General features: G+C 43.9%; 1 protein-coding gene across 2 annotated transcripts in view; it reads right to left on the bottom strand.

The window, feature by feature from the left end:
* LOC124796088 (AF4/FMR2 family member lilli-like) overlaps positions 1-16,135 on the bottom strand; it is a 482,595-nt gene extending 466,460 nt beyond the window's left edge. Inside the window, exon 1 of one of the 2 annotated variants that reach the window (XM_047260193.1) lies at positions 15,870-16,135. In XM_047260193.1, coding sequence (XP_047116149.1) covers positions 15,870-15,977 — 108 coding nt within the window. In that variant the 5' untranslated portion in view covers positions 15,978-16,135. The remainder of the gene's footprint in view (positions 1-15,869) is intronic. The other variant, XM_047260215.1, reaches the window with a different exon arrangement.
* Between the last annotated feature and the right edge of the window lie 2,050 nt (positions 16,136-18,185).

Below are 18,185 nucleotides of genomic sequence, written 5' to 3'. Positions count from 1 at the left end.
CCACGTGTTGAGCAATTCGGCGGTACGTCCACCCGGCCTCCCGCATGCCCACTATACGCCCTCGCTTAAAGTCCGTCAACTGCACATACGGTTCACGTCCACGCTGTCGCGGCATGCTACCAGTGTTAAAGACTGCGATGGAGCTCCGTATACCACGGCAAACTGGCTGACACTGACGGCGGCGGTGCACAAATGCTGCGCTGCTAGCGCCATTCGACGGCCAACACCGCGGTTCCTGGTGTGTCCGCTGTACCGTGCGTGTGATCATTGCTTGTACAGCCCTCTCGCAGTGTCCGGAGCAAGTATGGTGGGTCTGACACACCGGTGTCAATGTGTTCTTTTTTCCATTTCCAGGAGTGTAGATGCTAGTGCAGATCTAGGAATCATTGGATAGCAACAACTAATATAACAACAATACTAATAGTAAATTGCGAGATAATGTGCTATGTCACTAGACTGCACGACCCTTCTTGTAATACAAAATGATTTAATATTAATAACAAATTGTTACTATTATTATTCCTTTTATTATTATTAATGGGATTCGTATTACAAGAAGCGCTGTGCAATCTGGTGACACATCGCAACATCTCGTATGTGCTTCTCATATGAAACTCAGAATGTTGAATGAAGCTAATCTTCATGCATAAAGTACGGCACTAGCGTGTATAGTAATTGACTTCTGTATGGTGTCTGAATGCAGTTACCGTGAAAATGCAGATGTAGGAAAATATTAGTTATGTGTCTTCGGAACAGAAGGTAGTTTTGCGAATACCTGGATGTAGTCCAGATATTTTACTGCAGCGTTGAAAGTCTTACGAAAAGGATTGCTTGTCTGTCCGTCAGCTGCTCTGTCCAGTTCACGACTAGAGACACAGCTCGCTCTACTCTACAATACAGGTTTACTTTCACGTTTGTTGATCCATTGGCTGTATATAGCCCTTCCTGTGGAAAAACGTGTATTGGAAAAGGGGTTTTAAAAAATTAGAACTATGAAAATCATAAAGGTGGACCAAATTTTTTGAGCTATTTAATTACCACGATCTCACAGCATCCATATTACAAATAATATTGTTCACAAAACTTTATTCGGTGTCTAATCAGTTTCAGAATTTTTCCATGTCTCTTCAAATCCCCCTTGTTAAAAATTTATCTGAAAGACGTTAAGAAAATTTCTCGTACCCTTATGCTAAAAAAAAGTCGCTCCTTATGGCGACCAGTGTTCGGCTGCTGAAGGCCATAATATTTACTGAAGCCTACTGACGCCAGCCTGCCTCGGGATTTTCCTTAACAAAATTGTCACGGCACAAGATCCCCATCGCACACATTATTTTCGTAGGTTGTTTCGTTGACTCCATAGGTAAATGCCACACTACAAATCCACGTGTGTTATGTTATAAAGGCCCGCGCGGCTCCCCCCGTCGGAGGCTCGAGTCCTCCCTCAGGCATGGGTGTGTGTGTGTGTGTGTGTGTGTGTGTGTGTGTGTGTTTGTCCATAGCGTACGTTAGATTAAGTAGTGCATAAGCTTAGCGACCGATGACCTCAGCAGTTTGGTCTCGTAAGACCTTACCAAAAAAGTATATTATAAATCCAGAAGTCCGTGATTAAGATTTCAAGTAAAACTACGCTGTTATTTTTTGCCACTCTCCACGTTAGTCTATACTATGCATGCCTTTTCATCCCTGTATAGCTACTGCACCACACTCCACCTCTTTCCGTCTCTGCATAGCAGCTGCACCATACTCCAACTAGACCCATTTACAGTAGTCGAGTCTTAGTCTTTTTCTACAGCACCCCCTCTCCCACCTCCCCCTTCACCCATTACATACAACACTTGCTTCCGTCCAGTACCACATGAACTATTCACTGACGCTTCGCCGGCCGGAGTGGCCGAGCGGTTCTAGGCGCTACAGTCTGGAACCGCGCGACCGCTACGGTCGCAGGTTCGAACCCTGCATCGGACATGGATGTGTGTGATGTCCTTAGTTAGGTTTAAGTAGTTCTAAGTTCTAGGGGACTGAAGACCTCAGAAGTTAAGCCCCATAGTGCTCAGAGCCATTTGAACCATTTTGAACTGACGCCTCAGAATGTATGTCACATCAACTGATCTATTGTGTTATTCAAGTTGTGCCATAATTTTCTTTTCTCCCTGATTCGATTCAGTACCTCATCATTGGTTACGTGCTCTACCAATATTACGTATTGCATTCCTCTGTAGATCCATACTGAAAAACAGGGGTAGCTAAGATTTCGGCTCGCGGGCCGTGCCCAGGCCCTAGTGCCAAAGCAGTGTCTTGCTTCACATTTCCCCGACTGTCATGCCGTGCTGTCTGAGCACGAGGAGGGGGACGAGGGGAAAACGGCGAACGCGCCACATTTAAATGACAGACAGTACTACTGCATGTGACTTGGTTTTATACTTCACGTTTCTCGAACGCGTAGATCATAAACAAAGCAAGGTTTCAGTATTAATTAATTATTTTTGCCACGCTGGAGGCATAACATAATTTTTATCTGGTACAAACTGTCGGCATACGGACAGAGAAAGATAATTTCAAAGAGTTTCTCACTCTAGTTGTCACGAAGTAAATGATTTACTTAGTTTCGCAATCTGAAAAAGGTCTTTCGCACAAATATGTCGATCGAAGTATATAACACTTTTGCAACCTCATTATGAAGACTTGGAAAATCTATCCGAGAAAATCAATGTAGACTTCCTGGACAGTTTTAATGTAAAAAGATTTGTAATTAAAACTGGAATTACCTTGCATGTCACTCAGTTACATCTGCACATACACGGGAGCGCTTTCAATTGAAACAGCAAATGTTGTCGAAAACACTTTGCCACAAGTTGTCGCTTCTACAACGCGATTCTCTTTTTAAATGCATCCCATCACATCAGAACGAAGTTGCCTTGCAGTGTCTTATTGTGGGCACTTGCAGGCAATCCAGTTAAAATGTGAAGTCTGTATTCCATTCCGGATCTTATAATTTTCGTTCCTACCATTCTTTTTCCTTCATAAATTCGACAATACCGAGATTTAATTCTAAAAATCGTAGCAAGGAGGCGACTTGACTTAACCAGTGCACTTCGCAGTAATATATGAAAACACACTACTCGTTCGTTTCCACTGAAAACTGTTGCAACTGAAACTAGAATAATGGGTGCCACTTCACAAATTTTATTACTCGTAGCACCGATTTCTTCAAAAAAGTGCTTCATGCCTTCAGATTTAGCACAAAATGCTTCCTGGTGTACAGAAAAACGAATTCCGTCTGTCGATAGTTGTAATTTTTTGCTCTTTCGACGTCATCTAAAAGCTTAAATTCTTTGTGGGCGGTATTATAATGTCGTTTCGTAGCAAATGAGGAGCACCCGTCGCTTATGCTAATTGAGAATTGTCATCCCTCTCTTCCGTCGTTCCCATTCATTTTAAAGGTCTGTGACGATAGATCGCTAGACTGCTTCTTTTTGTGCAAACAGCCACTGGACCTGTGGACGTCCTTCGTGCCACCAACAAGCAGTGGACGGTAAACAGCGCTGACACCACGATCCTGCTGAAATCGCAGAGTCGTGCCGAGCACAAGACGCCGCACCGCAATGCTAAATGAACTGTCACGCTGTTCCCGTCCGCAGCTCGCGGTGTAGTGGCTAGCGTTGCTGTCTGTGGATCACGGGATCCTGGGTTCGATTCCCGGCCGAGTCGGGGATTTTCTCCGGCCGGGGACTGGGTGTTTGTGTTGTCATCATTATTCGAGCCGTGGCGAGACTGGAAATGGAAAAATTGGGAACTTGTACGTACACTGATGACCACGATGTTGAGCGCTCTACAAACCAACATCATCATCATCATCATCATCACCACGCTGTTCCGGGTCTTCCGAGATGGACCGAGTATAGCCGTGTGACAGGCTGGGCCTTTGGCCCGCGCACGCTGTACGCCTCAAGTCTGTCACGCCGTGGCCGGCCCTACTCTAAAAGCTTCAATTCGCCTTTCGTCTGTACTGTCTATCGTCCACATTTCACATCCAAATAAGGCTACACTTCACACAAATACCTTCAGAAAAGATTTCCGGATATTTAAATTTATTTTCCTCTTTTCATAAATGCCTTTAGTGCTACAGCCAGTCTGCATCTTATACTTTGGCCATCATCAAATGGTTCAAATGGCTCTGAGCACTATGGGACTTAACGTCTATGGTCATCAGTCCCCTAGAACTTAGAACTACTTAAACCTAACTGACCTAAGGACATCACACAACACCCAGTCATCACGAGGCAGAGACAATCCCTGACCCCGTCGGGAATCGAACCCGAGAACCCGGGCGTGGGAAGCGAGAATGCTACCGCACGACCACGAGCTGCGGACTTGGCCATCATCACTGAACTTGCTGTCCAAATAGCAAAACTCATCTACTAAATTTACTTTCTCATTTCCTTATCTAATTCCTTCTGCATCTCTTGATTTAATTCAACTAGATTCCACTATCGTTGTTTCACTTGTAGTTAATGATCATCTTATACCCTCTTTTCAAGACACTATCCATTTCATTCAACTGCTCTTCCAAGCCTTTTAGTACCTCTGACAATTACAATGTCATCAGCAAACCTTATACGAGGGCTCTTCAATAAGTAAAGCAACATATTTTTCTTTCTGGATGCAGGTTGGTTTTATTCAGGATTCGAACATACCATATTATTCTTTTGATTGCAAAACCGTATTTTTCAATATAATCTCCGTTCAATGCGACGGCCTTACGCCACCTTACTGGGAGGTCCTATATACCCACGTGGTACCGCTCTATTAGTCGATGTGGGAGCCATCGTATTGCTACGTCAGTAACCCTCTCCCCTCCAGCGAAGAGCGTGTTTTATTGGACAAAACAGATGGAAGTCGGAGGCTGCGAGATCTGGTTTGTAGGGTAGATGTGAAAGAATAGTGCAATGAAGTTTTGTTGGCTCCTTTCGGGTGCGTAGACTTGTGTGAGGCCTTTGGTTGTAACGGAGAAGGAGAAGTGTCGTTTGCGGCGACGAAAACGCTGAAGTCGTTTCTCCGGTGTCCTGAGGGTAGCACAACACACTTCCGAGATGATCACTGCATTACGAGGGAAGACTTCAAACAGAATAAACCCTTCAGAGTCACAGAAAACCGACGCCATGACTTCTCCCGGCTGAGGGTGCTGGTTTAAACTTTTTCTTCGGAGGAGAAGTGATGTGACGCCACTCCATGGATTGCATTTTTGCTTCTGGTTCGAAGTGATGACGATGTTCTAGAAAAAATTATCACGACCAGCCTCGTAACACGTACGCAATTCTGCACAGATGGTCGTTCTTTGCTCTTAATGGTCTTATCTTAGGCGGCGAGGAAGCCAATGAGCACGCAGCTTTGAGTACCCCAACTGGGGGACGAGTGTGTCAGCACTACCACCAGAGGTTTTTGTTTGTGATCCGTCTGTCACTTCGAATGAGATTGTCCGCACGTTGTAGTATCGCAGGAATCACAGCTGTGTGGCCGGCCGGCGCGGGAGACTGGACAGGTTTGCGCTACCTTGTTGTGATGATGACAGACGCCTTGCCGAATGACTCACCGTGCTTTTGTTCACTGCCAGGTCTCCGCATACATACTGCAACCGCCTATGAACGTCTGCGATGGTCTGGTTTTCTGTTAAAAGAAGCTTAATGAAAGCTCTCTGGTTGGAACTCACCTTCAATACAGGACCCATTTTGAAGGCAACGCATAGTACCGCCACATATCGTAACCTCATGAAACTATAGGCTCTGAAGCGGGAATATTCCACGATGTTCCACAATAAATTAATCGTTTTTTCTACCGAAACTGATCGAGAAAAAAGTGTGTTGCATTACTCATTGAACGCTCCTCTAGTTTTTATTTCTTCTTCCTCAGTTTTAATTCCCTTTTCAAATTTCTCCTTGTTTTTCTTTACATACTGATCAATGTACAGATTGAATAACAACCCGTCTCACTACCTTCTCAACCACTGCTTCACCTTCATGTCCTTCAACTCTTATAACTGCAATCTGGTTTCTGCACAAGTTGTAAATAACCCTTCGCTCTCTGTATTTCCACCCTGCTGCCTACAGAATTTCAAAGAGCGTACTCCTGTCGACACTGTGAAAAGCTTCCTCTAAATGTACAAGTGCCACGAGCGTAAGTTTGCCTTTCTTCAGTCTATCTGCTAAGACACATCATAGTGTTTGTATGGACCTGCGTGTTCCTACATTTATTCGGAATTCAAACTGATCTTCCCATGGGATGTTTTATTCGAATAAATCTTTACTACCAACTCCTAAATATATTTACTATTTCCCCCGAAATACCCTGCACTTGCCTGAGAGAAATTGATTACCATGGCAGCAACAATAGGACCGTACCTGAAACTTCCTGGCAGATTAAAACTGTGTGCTGGACCGAGACTCGAACTCGGGACCTTTGCTTTTCGGTGGTAAATGCTCTATCAACTTATTTTTACTCATTTTGTTCTATATTGTTCGTTGAGTTTGTTCGTGGCGGACATTCGATGACACCAGTTCAGGTTGTTCGTTCACTCAGTTTTTTTATTACAGAGGGTAGCTAAACCCTCTGACCGAAGACGCTGAGCTGCCGTGCCGACATCAACTGAGTGAGCTACCACGTATGACTCACGAGCCCCCTCGCAACTTTACTTCCGTCAGTACCTCGTCTCCTACCTTCCAAACATCGCAGAAGTTCTCCTGCAAAACTTGCAGGTCTAGCACTGGTGAAAGAAAGAATATAACCACAGCCTGGGGGGGGGGTTCCCAAAATGAAATTTTCACTCTGCAGCGAAGTGTGCACTCTTATCAAGTCCCGGTCCGGCACACAGTTTTAATCTGCCAGAAAGTTTCATAACGGTCCACACTCCGTTGCACAGTGATAATTTCATTTAGGACCGTACCTATTTAAACGTTTCGATGTTCATACCAATCTTCGGGTTGAGATCAGCATTCCTTACCCTTTTTATGCAAGAGAAACGGAATCTCTGGCGTGGATGAACGCAGTAAAAAGGACCAGTGTTTCTGACAGGGCAGCGCCTGTGTGAGACGTTGCGGAAGCAGAGCACAGTGTGTTGTCACTTTGTAAGGCAGCCAGCGCGTGCCGCAACCGTGACTGGTGAAATCGCGAAGCGGCACAGGAAGGTAACGCGCAGAGTGCCGTGGGGAACGGAAAGGAGACAGCCAGCAGCCTGGACTCTTCACACGGCAGTGGCTTTCGCTCTACCGCGGCCCGCTTTGTCGTAATGAGCGCCGAGTGATGTAACGCCACACGCCGAACACTATGTCGGGTGACATCCCAGCAGAGCGACTGCCATGTATCCGGGGCCCTGTTCTGAAGAGGGTTACATTTTGCAACTACCGCTCACACCCAATATGCAGTATCTGATCAAAAGTATCCAGACACCTACTGCTACTTTATGACGACTTGAACTCCGCTGGGGACACTTTCAATGAGGTGTCTTAGTGTCTGTGTAGAGATGGAAGCCCATTCATCCTCAGGAGCCGAAAACAGAGAAGGAACCGATCTCTGACACTGGGGTCTGAAGCGGTCAACGTTCTAACTCATCGCAAAGGTGTTCCATTTTGTTCATGTCGAGGCCAGTCCATTGCACGAACGTTATTGTCCACAAACCATTGCCTCACAGGCGCTGTTTTATAACAGTCATCGTCACCGAGTGTTTCTCTTCTGTAAGCAGTACACAAAGCTTTAAAATGTGTTCCTATCCTTCCACATTTAGCGTTTTCTTAAGCGTAACGAGGGGACCACACCGCAACACGATATCTTCCATACTTCACTTTTGTTACTACGCAAGACGCCAGGTAACGTTGTCTAGACATTAGCCACACCCAAACCCTTCCGTCGGATTGCCACATAGCATAGAGTGACACATCGTTTCAAATTGCTCGTTTCCAGGCTTCCACTGTCCAGTGGAGCCGCTCTTTACTCCACCTCAGGCATCGCCTTATACTGACTACAAAACTGCGCGGCTTTTTAGTAGCTGCTCGACAGTCGTACCCCCTTCTTTTTAACTCCCTATGCACAGTCACTGTAGTAGGTAGGTTGCTGGTAGCTCGAGTGATTTCTTCCGCTGATTTGATGCTATTTTTTACAACCACCCTCCGCAATATTCGATGCTCCCTGTCCGTCAGTAGTCCTGCATGAATTACGCCTGATCTTGGTTTACCAGTGGTTGTTTCTTCACGTTTCCATTCCCACAATCACTTCGCTGACAGTCGACCTGTACAACTTTAGAAGAATTTAAGTGTACCTGATGCATGAGTTACTCTGGTGACATCCAATGACGTGTCCATGTTCGAAGTCACCGTACTCTTCTGACGCAAAATTCTGGTGTAACAACACAATATTCCACGCCTCTAGGGACACCTAGTTGCATTACATACTGTTGTTCGGATACTTTTGAATAGATAGTGTAGTTTTGCCTGCGTCATCAGCTTCTAACAGCATAAAGTGGCAAATACCTTTAATGCAGGTCATAGTATTTACAGTGTACACTATGAAAAAGATAATGAACTCATTTCGTAATGCAGACTCCTAAGATACGATCCTGAGTGAACGGCGTCTGAAAATCCGTAACTAAGGACGCGCGGTCCGCGTCGGTAGCTGCGCGGTCACCACTGCGGATTGCTAACCATAGGGACGCGGGTTTGATTTGCGGTCGGGTTGGAGATTTTTGTCCGCTCTGGGAATGGGTGTTGTGTTGTCCTTACGTTCGTATCGTCATAACTGACATTCCACTGTCGAGATGGCTATATGGACACGACCTAAAAGCCAACGAATTAAACAAATAACTAAAAACTAAGGACGCATTGGTCAGGTTAGCAAATGTGTATGAATGACAGGGACTAATCGAAACGCACAGTTCTCTCTTCCAGCTGTAGGACAAATCTGAATATAGGTAGCGCCAACTGAATGCTGTCAAAGGCAGGCTGTTACTAGCGCTGGAAGCTCAGTAAAAACACGGGGCCAGCTGAATACAGGATATGATGTATTAGCAGTTCTACGCGCCGTCTATGTCTCAGACACGCGATGTGATCGTGAAAATCCCCGAAACTAAGTCAGTGGTAGGATTCAGGCATGACGGAGAGGTTCACGAAACCTCTGTCTCGAATCTGAGTCAATTTCGTTTTGAAATGACATGCTTATCATTAATACACAGTCAGCTATTAGTCAACAACCGCGCACATGCTGTAGGAGTGTCTTTGTGCGACAGTTGCCGTAACAACAAGATTAGACATCCAGAATGAATCTTTCATCTGCAGCATAGAGTTTGTTGTTTCGAATCTTCCTGTCCGATTAAAATATCCCTTGTTTCAGGATCGATAGTCGCATATAGTATGCGGGAGAACTCCTGTGGAGTTGAGAAATTAGGTGAGAGGCGCTGGCGGAAGTAAAGCAGTCAAGGAGGATCTTGGGTTGTGTCTTGATAACTAAATCGCTAAGAGCATAAACCGTGTGTGTGTGAAGGGACCAAACTGCTGGGGTCATCGGTCCCTAGTCTTACACACTAACTTAGGGGTAAGAACAACACACACACCCATGCCCGTGGGAGGGCTCGAACCTCTGGCGGGAGGGGCGGCGCCATCAGTGACATGGCGCCTCTAACCGCGCGGCCGCTAAAGGCAAAGTTCCGGGTTTGTGCCCCCCTCCGGCACATAGTGTTAATTTGCGAGGAAGTTTCAAGATTGCAGATGAACAGCTGCAAGCAAAGTGACGTTGAGGAAATTATCTCGTGAATAGAGTTTTTTTAGCAGATGTACGCAACTTGGACAGTTCATCACATAGTGCCACATTTCTGAGGGCTCGTGGGATGGCGTAGGTGGGGAGAAAGGTGACTGTTTCACATCTCATTACATCGAGGTCATTAGAGACGGGCAGCTTCTTCAGACGCGAAAGGCTGGAATACATAACGAACTATCTATGGCCCGTCTGAACAACCAACGTGGCATCCGCCAGAAGAAAATAAGGAGAACCGCGGAAAAATTAAGTTTGGCCCGACGGGAATTTAAACAGCACTCTTTCTACATACGAACTCAGAATATTAATCATTCTGCCATTCTACCCGGTAGTTTCAAAAGTACGGGAGAGTTGCGTAATGAATATTTTGAACTTTTTTCTCGGAGAAGCGCGTTTACGCGTGTCTGTTCTTTAATACACAGTACTTCTATTTTACCCTTACTACCTTCTGCTAGATATTCTGTAGTGACAAATACTATTTTGTGAATTATGGCATTTCATAGTGATGTGGAACACTAAGAAATACACAGATTTTCATTAAGTGTTTTGTAGCACGTACGTGGTAGGCAAAATTGTCTTGGAATACAAATGGAACGCTAAGGAAATCAATATTTCATTGTGACTCATCGCCGGCCGCTGTAGCCGAGCGGTTCGAGGCGCTTCAGTCTGGAACCGCGCTGCTTCTACGGTCGCAGGTTCGAATCCTGCCTCGGGCATGGATGTGTGTGATGTCCTTAGGTCAGTTAGGTTTAAGTAGTTCTAAGTCTAGGGGACTGATGACCTCAGATGTTAAGTCCCATAGTGCTCAGAGCCATTTGAGCCAGTTTTCTCCTCCGATTGCGAAAACATTCTGATGGCACCCACCTGCATAGGGAGAAATGATCATCACGATAAAACGAGAGCTGGCCGGTGTGGCCGTGCGGTTCTACGCGCTTCAGTCTGGAACCGCGTGATCGCTACGGTCGCAGGTTCGAATCCTGCTTCGGGCATGGATGTGTGTGATGTCCTTAGGTTAGTTAGGTTTAAGTAGTTCTAAGTTCTAGGGCACTGATGACCACATATGTTAAGTCCCATAGTGCTCAGAGCCATTTGAACCATTTTTTTTTTGATAAAACGAGAGAAATCAGGGCTCGCACAGAAAAATTTAAGTGCTCGTTTTTCCCGCGCGCCTTTTCGAGAGTGGAATGGTAAAGAGACAGACAGGTGGTTCATTGAACCCTCTGCCAGGCACTTTATTGTGAATAGCAGAGTAATCACGTAGATGTTGATGAATAAGAATGCCTTGTTACTTACATAACAGCGATTCGACGAAAGTAAATCCTGCTAATTCTGAAAAAACGTTACTGAAATATTTATGATTTATTCTTTTTTAACAATAAACGAAAATCCAGATACTTTCCTGTGTGATTAACAATTTTTTTGTAAAAGGTACAAAGACTAATACAATTTTGATCGACCAGCGAAACTGTGGGATAATACTGTAGAATGCATCGAAATTAGTAGTTACGAAAGGCGGGACATTTGAATTATATAGGGTCGTTTGGTTTAGCGACGAAGCCCACATAGGTTCGTTAATAAGCAAAATTGGCGCATTTGGGGAACTGAGAATCCATATTTCGCGATCGAGGAGTCTGTTCACTCTCTGCGGGTGACTTTGTGGTGTGTAGTCTCCAGTCACGGAATGATCTATGCGATATTCCTTGATGCCACGGGGACTACCAAACGCTACGTGAAGGTTTTGGAAGATGATTTCATCCCCATTATCCAAAGTCACTGATTTCGACAAGATGTGGTTCATGCAAGACGGAGCTCCACCCGTGGACCGCAATCTGGCTCTGGGGTACCCAGAGGCCACTGGCCGACATATTCTCCGGATCTGAACATATCCGACTCCTTTTTGTGGGGCTATATTAAAGACAAGGTATACAGCAATAACACCAAAACCATTGCTGAGCTGAAAACAGCCATTCGGGAGGTCATCGACAGCATCGATGTTCCGATACTTCAGGGGGTCATGCAGACTTTCGCTACTCGCCTACGCCACATCATCGCCAATGACGGCAGGCACATCGAACATATCATAACCTAAATCCGAATATGTGTAGTGACCGTTACATGTTGAACAAAGTGTGTGCACGCCGTAGTTTGTAACTAATTTACGTCTTTTTTCGTGTAGTTCAGTAACTGTCACCCTGTACCTGGTTTACCACCACCAATAAAATAAAAGAATCACTTGTGGATGGCGCACGTGTTTACGGAACCGACTTTTTCAGTAGCCACGGTATACGGGAGATCCCGACGCGAGCACTCATCTTGTGCTGTAGGATACAGCTGCCCTTAATAGGTCGGCTTGAACACCCCAGTGATTCACTGGGCATGGTCCTCATAGAGATAGAATGTCCTGGCATTCCTCTAACCGTTGCCCATCTTTCACAGAAAGTTATTCGACACCACCGATTTAACGTGGATTTGGAACGATGGGAAACTTGGCATTTTTCAGACGTACATATTATTGCTAGACGTGAAAGAAACTGTGAGTGACAGGAGAATCCCAGTATCGAATGTACACAGGACCAGGACGTTCGGGTTTATGCTCTGCGCAGCACTGAAAAGTTCTTTTGATAAAAGGATCGAAGTGAAACTGACGACACTGTAAACATCATTATTGGTGGTTAAAACGGGAATACACGCTCAATCTTCCTCTGTCTTCAGCATTGGCACAGTTCTTAGCAGTGCCTCGGCTCCTAAGAAGCTAATATTAACAGTCTTGAGTCATCAGTCTTTTGACTGGTTTGATGCGGTCCGCCACGAATTATTCTCTTGTGCAACCGCTTCATCTCAGAGTAGAACTTGGAGCCTATGTCCTCAATTATTTGTTGGATGTATTCAAATCTCTTTCTTCCCCTAAAGTTTTTACATTTTACAGCTTCCTCTAAAAGCATAGGAGTTATTCCCTGATATCTTACAATGTGTCCTATCAGCCCGTCCCTTCTTCTTGGCACCGTTTTCTATATGTTCATTTTTTCGCCGATTCTAGGGACACCCTCATTTCTTATATTTCTTATCTTATCACTCCAATTAATTTTCAACATCCTTATGTATCACCACTTCTCAAACGCTTTGGCTCTCTTCTTTTCCGGTTTTCCCAGAATCAATCATGAAGCTACGGAACTCAAAACAATGAACGTCTGATTTATATAGCAAAGGAACAGAAAACTGACAAACCTTTTTAAGTAGGCCTATCGATGTAAAATGAGCGACACAATGAAAACAGTAAAGAAAAGCTAAATGACACTTCATTTTACACTTATACAATTAAGAGAAGGCTTTCCACGTGCGGCCGTACTAAGAGCCACTCAAAATTTTTAGAGAGTAAAAGCTGTAAAAGCTTTCGGAGAAACTTTGGATAGAAGGAGGATACACCGGAGTTTAGCACTCCGTGAACACCGAGATCAACACAACGTTGACACAATCTGAAAAATTTCATGCAGATGCAAAGGGCAAATACAAAAGTTACAGGTAAACTTGTGGGTTGATACGTCGACCCCACGCTCTCCTACGGTTCGTTACACATATAACTTGATGCTGCTATGTTTAACGTATAAAACATCAGCGACGGTGATACGTGGATTTCTATATTACAACTTAAGAAACGACGTAGTAAGTTACGACGAGTGAAATACAGTATTTTTATGGAAACGACTAACCAAAATTTACAGAGGATCCACGCAATCACTTCTACGTGAAATCGCTTTGTGATTAGTCAAACTAAGTTCTGCATAAAACGCTAGAATATTGGTGAGTAAGCTGGCTGTGAAGCAGGACGACGACGACGACCACCACCACCACCACCAACAACAACAACAAGATTAATATGCAGAGTGCTTTCTCCAGACACTCTGTAGTACACCAACAAATACACCTTACAATGAAGGGGGAAAAAACGGGAACTACCAAGATGCCATTAAGGCCAAATTTTATCTCAGCAGCGTGTGAAAACTGCGTCATCTTCAAACTGGTTTCATATTACATTTCAGTGAGACATAATGATACTTCGATCAATGTACACAGTAGTAATGCCATCCAGAAAACGTGCACTAGCATTTCCGAATGTGTCGACGGGACAAAATTAGGAAGCTGCATGAAGTCCATAGCGCAGAGTGCTAATGCGTTATGTTGCAATACAGCGCAGCTCGAAATCGGCCTTAAATAGATTGAACGACGTACTTGGTGCGTCTCAAGCGTCTGTTTATAGCAACACTGGTCACCCAGTGCTCTGCGCAAATATGTACCAAGAGGGACGCGATGGTGTTGAACTTTTTGACCTGATGAAACACGAAAAAGAGCTTCATCTGTACACAGCTCACTGGACGCGCATGTGAGATGAGCGGGGCTTCACAACCCCGCCAGTCAACCCGATTCAGAAATTTCGCGATTTCTGAGAAATCACGAACACCGGAATCGTCCCTTTGAATACACCACGACCAACGTCCTCCGCCATCATTGTCCATCTGAGTTATTTTAAGCATGTTGAAGACAGTACTGTGTACTTGCCGTGATGGCTGTATCATAAAAGGTCAGAAATATTAGAGGTAAAGTAGTAGTTAGAGATTTAGTTCCAGTGGATGTTATCGTATCCGCTTGCTTCGAGTACATTAATATTGTTACGACTGGTAAACATATCTTTGGCCAAGAGTCTTCGCCGGCTTTTCGGTGAATATGCGGAATGATGAGATTTTCTGCAGTTTCCATATGCTGTTTTTATATTAGCGGTCCCTTCAAGACGTCGTTATATTTTTTACATTAAATAAAAGTTGACGCAAGAGGGTATAAAGGAAACAAGGAAAAACAAGTATCATCATATCACATACTACATTGAAACATATTGGTAGGAACTGGCAAACACAGTTTAGCACGTTATTAGGAGAAGAAACATCCGCAGTCACAGTCCTTGATGACTTGTGGAACATGACAATGTGTAGCGAGGGAGACAGCTAATTCACGAAAGAAAGACGGCCACACTGCGCGTGAGCTGCGCCCATGCTGTTGCTCCGCGGCATCGATTTTCCGTGTGGGTCGCGAAGTTAACGTAGGGGTGCAAACGCCACTGACGCACGCGCCTGTCACGTACCGGGAACGTATCAACATGGCGAATTGTTGCGAGGCGCAACCGTAAACCCGTCGCGCCCACAAAGACTACGGTAACCCGAAAAACATGTGCGTTCTTCCGCAGCATTAACGAGCCTTTCTTTGCCAAAACGATATGAAACCACGATCTCAATAAAGCTACGAGATCATTTGTTCAGCGTGAACTCAGCGGTGTAACTCGCTAAAGGTCTGGAACAATTCAATGAGTTGCTTACTTGCAGACAAAAACGTGACAGTAATGGTGCACCTTCTGATGGCAGTTATAAAGGATGTGAAATGCAATACATGGACATCGTAGGCAGACACTCGGCGTCCGCATCCGTGACCAAGGGGTGGGCACTCAGCTACTCAGTATTCCAGTGAGAGCCTCTACGCACTTCCAGGCTACCATAAAAGGCGGCGGCACAACCTGGACAGAGCTTCCGCTGACCGTACCTCTTCGTCGTGTGCTTTATCCGCAGGACAGCCCCACTGTGTATCTCATTAAAGATGTACGCACACACTGACGTTGATCGGTCGCCGATCCTTGCTTGCATGGAATTATTCTGTTGACTGGGAAACACCTGCGTTTCACTGCAGTCGCTGAAAATCTGGAGGAGCACTGACATTGCGTGGTACACAATCATAATACCTAAAATTTCGTTCTAATTTATACACCACAGAACACTTTTTGGATAGTAAGTGTAGTATCAACACAATCTTTAGCAACGAAGCAACGGACGACCGCCACTGACAAAGCATTACTCCTCAACCTCCTGATACCAAGAACTAGCAGCTATGGTTATTTCTGAAATTGTGTTTTTAACAAAACACACACTGAGAACAGCAAGAATCATATGTATAGTTTCTCTGCTTTAAAATGATGTAAGAAATAACTGCTATGCCAATTAAGCCAAACAGTTGATAGCAAATTAATTTGGCAGTCTTACCGGTGACAATTCTGCCTCCCCTTCACTATGCTCGATCTGCGATGACTGTTGCTTTGATCGCTTCGCCTGAGCTCTCGGAATTTTGTCGGCCAGCTTTGGCGAGTTCATAACGAATCTAACTTTTTAAAAAGGCATCAAGACAGACCACGTCGCATCTACACTGCAACCACACACACTATCAACAGATATTTCTGTAGCTGTCACGAGCACTTCACACCATACTGACGTTTGCAGCCAAACTACCCACACCACCTTATGCACGCCTCTGCTGCACCAGCACGACTGTCGTCTGCTACGCTTTCCTGCCAGCTGACATCGCCTTCTAGCGCCACTCACTTGCTACGGCGCTCCGCGTAACTACGATCGTTGTAGCTGCTGAACTGCAAACTTGTCACATCCCCGCAATGCAGCTGTAGTACGACATACATGAACGAAAGACAAGACAAACCAAACCAGGCCCAGCTTAGGTTATTGCTGCTTCTTCATGTTATTTTATCGGGCGTATTAAACTTATTGAAATTACTTTGAACGTTTCGCCATTAGTTGCAAATGATTGCTTTTCGAAACCGAAACCGAGGGCACTTCATTTGTTTTACTAATGCGCCAGTAGGCATAAGTTTTGTTCATATCATGAAGGTGTCAATTTTTATGTATAGTATATCATGTAACAACTGTTGCTCGAAAATGTTAAAAAAAAAGTTTTTCCTTTAAAAATTTACACTTTTACGCCCATCAAAACACAATTTATACCTTTCATGTTGTATTTCCCATGAACATAGTGTTCCAAACATCTTAGAGGAAGAATCTAGTGAATACTATTCCGCTACAGTACCATTTATTTACGTCACCATGGTATTATTTTATTGCACCTACCTCCAAGTAGGCATAAACAATACACACACACAATGTATCTGAATTCAATGTTTCTCCTTTTGTGGAAATAAACTTTATTTCACTAATTGACAGTGCAGATCGCTGATATAGTGGTTAATTATAATTCTAAGATATCTTCTGTGACATAAGATGCCTAAGTGATCTAATCTTGGTGCTTGACCAACACATCAGAATGTGAAAACAAAATATTCCTGACACTTTTATTGGACATGCTTCATATTGTTACAAAATGAGTAACAAGAAACCACATTATTTCTGCATGCACACAAATCTTACACCTTCCTTTAATAGTTAGCATCACGTTAATAAATTAAGCAGTTGTTCTCTTTCAAAACGGTGTACAAAATCCAAGTTATGTTAATATCAAACAGTGTAAACCACCACCACCACCACCTTACACACACCTACGCAGCAGCAGCACAACTGTTGTCTACTGCTTTTCCTACCAGCCAATATGGCAAACAAGAAATAGCATTTTTTGTTTTTGTTCAGTTAAGACACAATCAACATAACTTTCACTGAATATGACACAGCACACCAAGAGCACAAGTTTCTAAATCTGACATTCTGTGGCAACAAGCAACAGTTGTGTTCTACAGTCTGTGACTGTACTTATTAAACAATATTATCCTTTCATTGTTAAGTGCTGTAGATACATGCATTGAGAAGTGTTTCATGGAACAAGCAGATATGAACTGTACAACCAGTGTTCTGCCACACTAAAAAATATATGTTGATAACCATACTGTAAACAACCCTTCTGGATAAAATTTGCAATGAAAAGTGTAATGAACTTAGGTATGTCCAACAAATTGATTTTTTTTTAAATATATTTTAGAAACATAAATGCTGAAATAGTTACTAAGTTTTCTTAAATTGGTGGTATTGGGCTTAGGGGTCTGGGAGTACATTAAAAATTCAGTCTTTCGCAATTTATGAGGGTAAAGCTAGTGAACAATAAGTAAGAGGCGTATATTCACCTCACACCTTAATTTTTATCCAGTCATCTGTGTGAGAATTATTCAATCTTCACAAATATCAGCTCATCAAGTAGTAGTGTAGGTCTTTTCAAAACTTAAAAGATACCTACAAGTAATGGGTATTGCCTGTGTAAGGTCAGGTTATAAAGGAGGAGTCCTCTCGCAAACTTTCATTGAAAGCCATTAAGGATGTGATCAGACAATGGTTCGGCATGGTACTTGAGAATCTTCCCTGTGTAGATGGCAAGGTCTACACTATAATAACAACCAGGACAAATGTTCTTCCCTGGTTTCTAAAGTGGGGAGAGGGGATTAATTTTCTTTTGCCTCTACAATTCAGGGAAGTGCTCTTTACCAAAATTGGAAATGTAAAGTATGAATTTCATGATCAGGTCTTAAATTACAGGCCACAAAATGCATACTCTAGTTATTATCTGGAGAT

Source organism: Schistocerca piceifrons, chromosome 1 (assembly GCF_021461385.2).
Source record: "Schistocerca piceifrons isolate TAMUIC-IGC-003096 chromosome 1, iqSchPice1.1, whole genome shotgun sequence".
Lineage (NCBI taxonomy): Eukaryota > Metazoa > Arthropoda > Insecta > Orthoptera > Acrididae > Schistocerca > Schistocerca piceifrons.
Note: the sequence above shows the minus strand (reverse complement) of the source record. Positions and strands in the feature narration are given on the sequence as shown.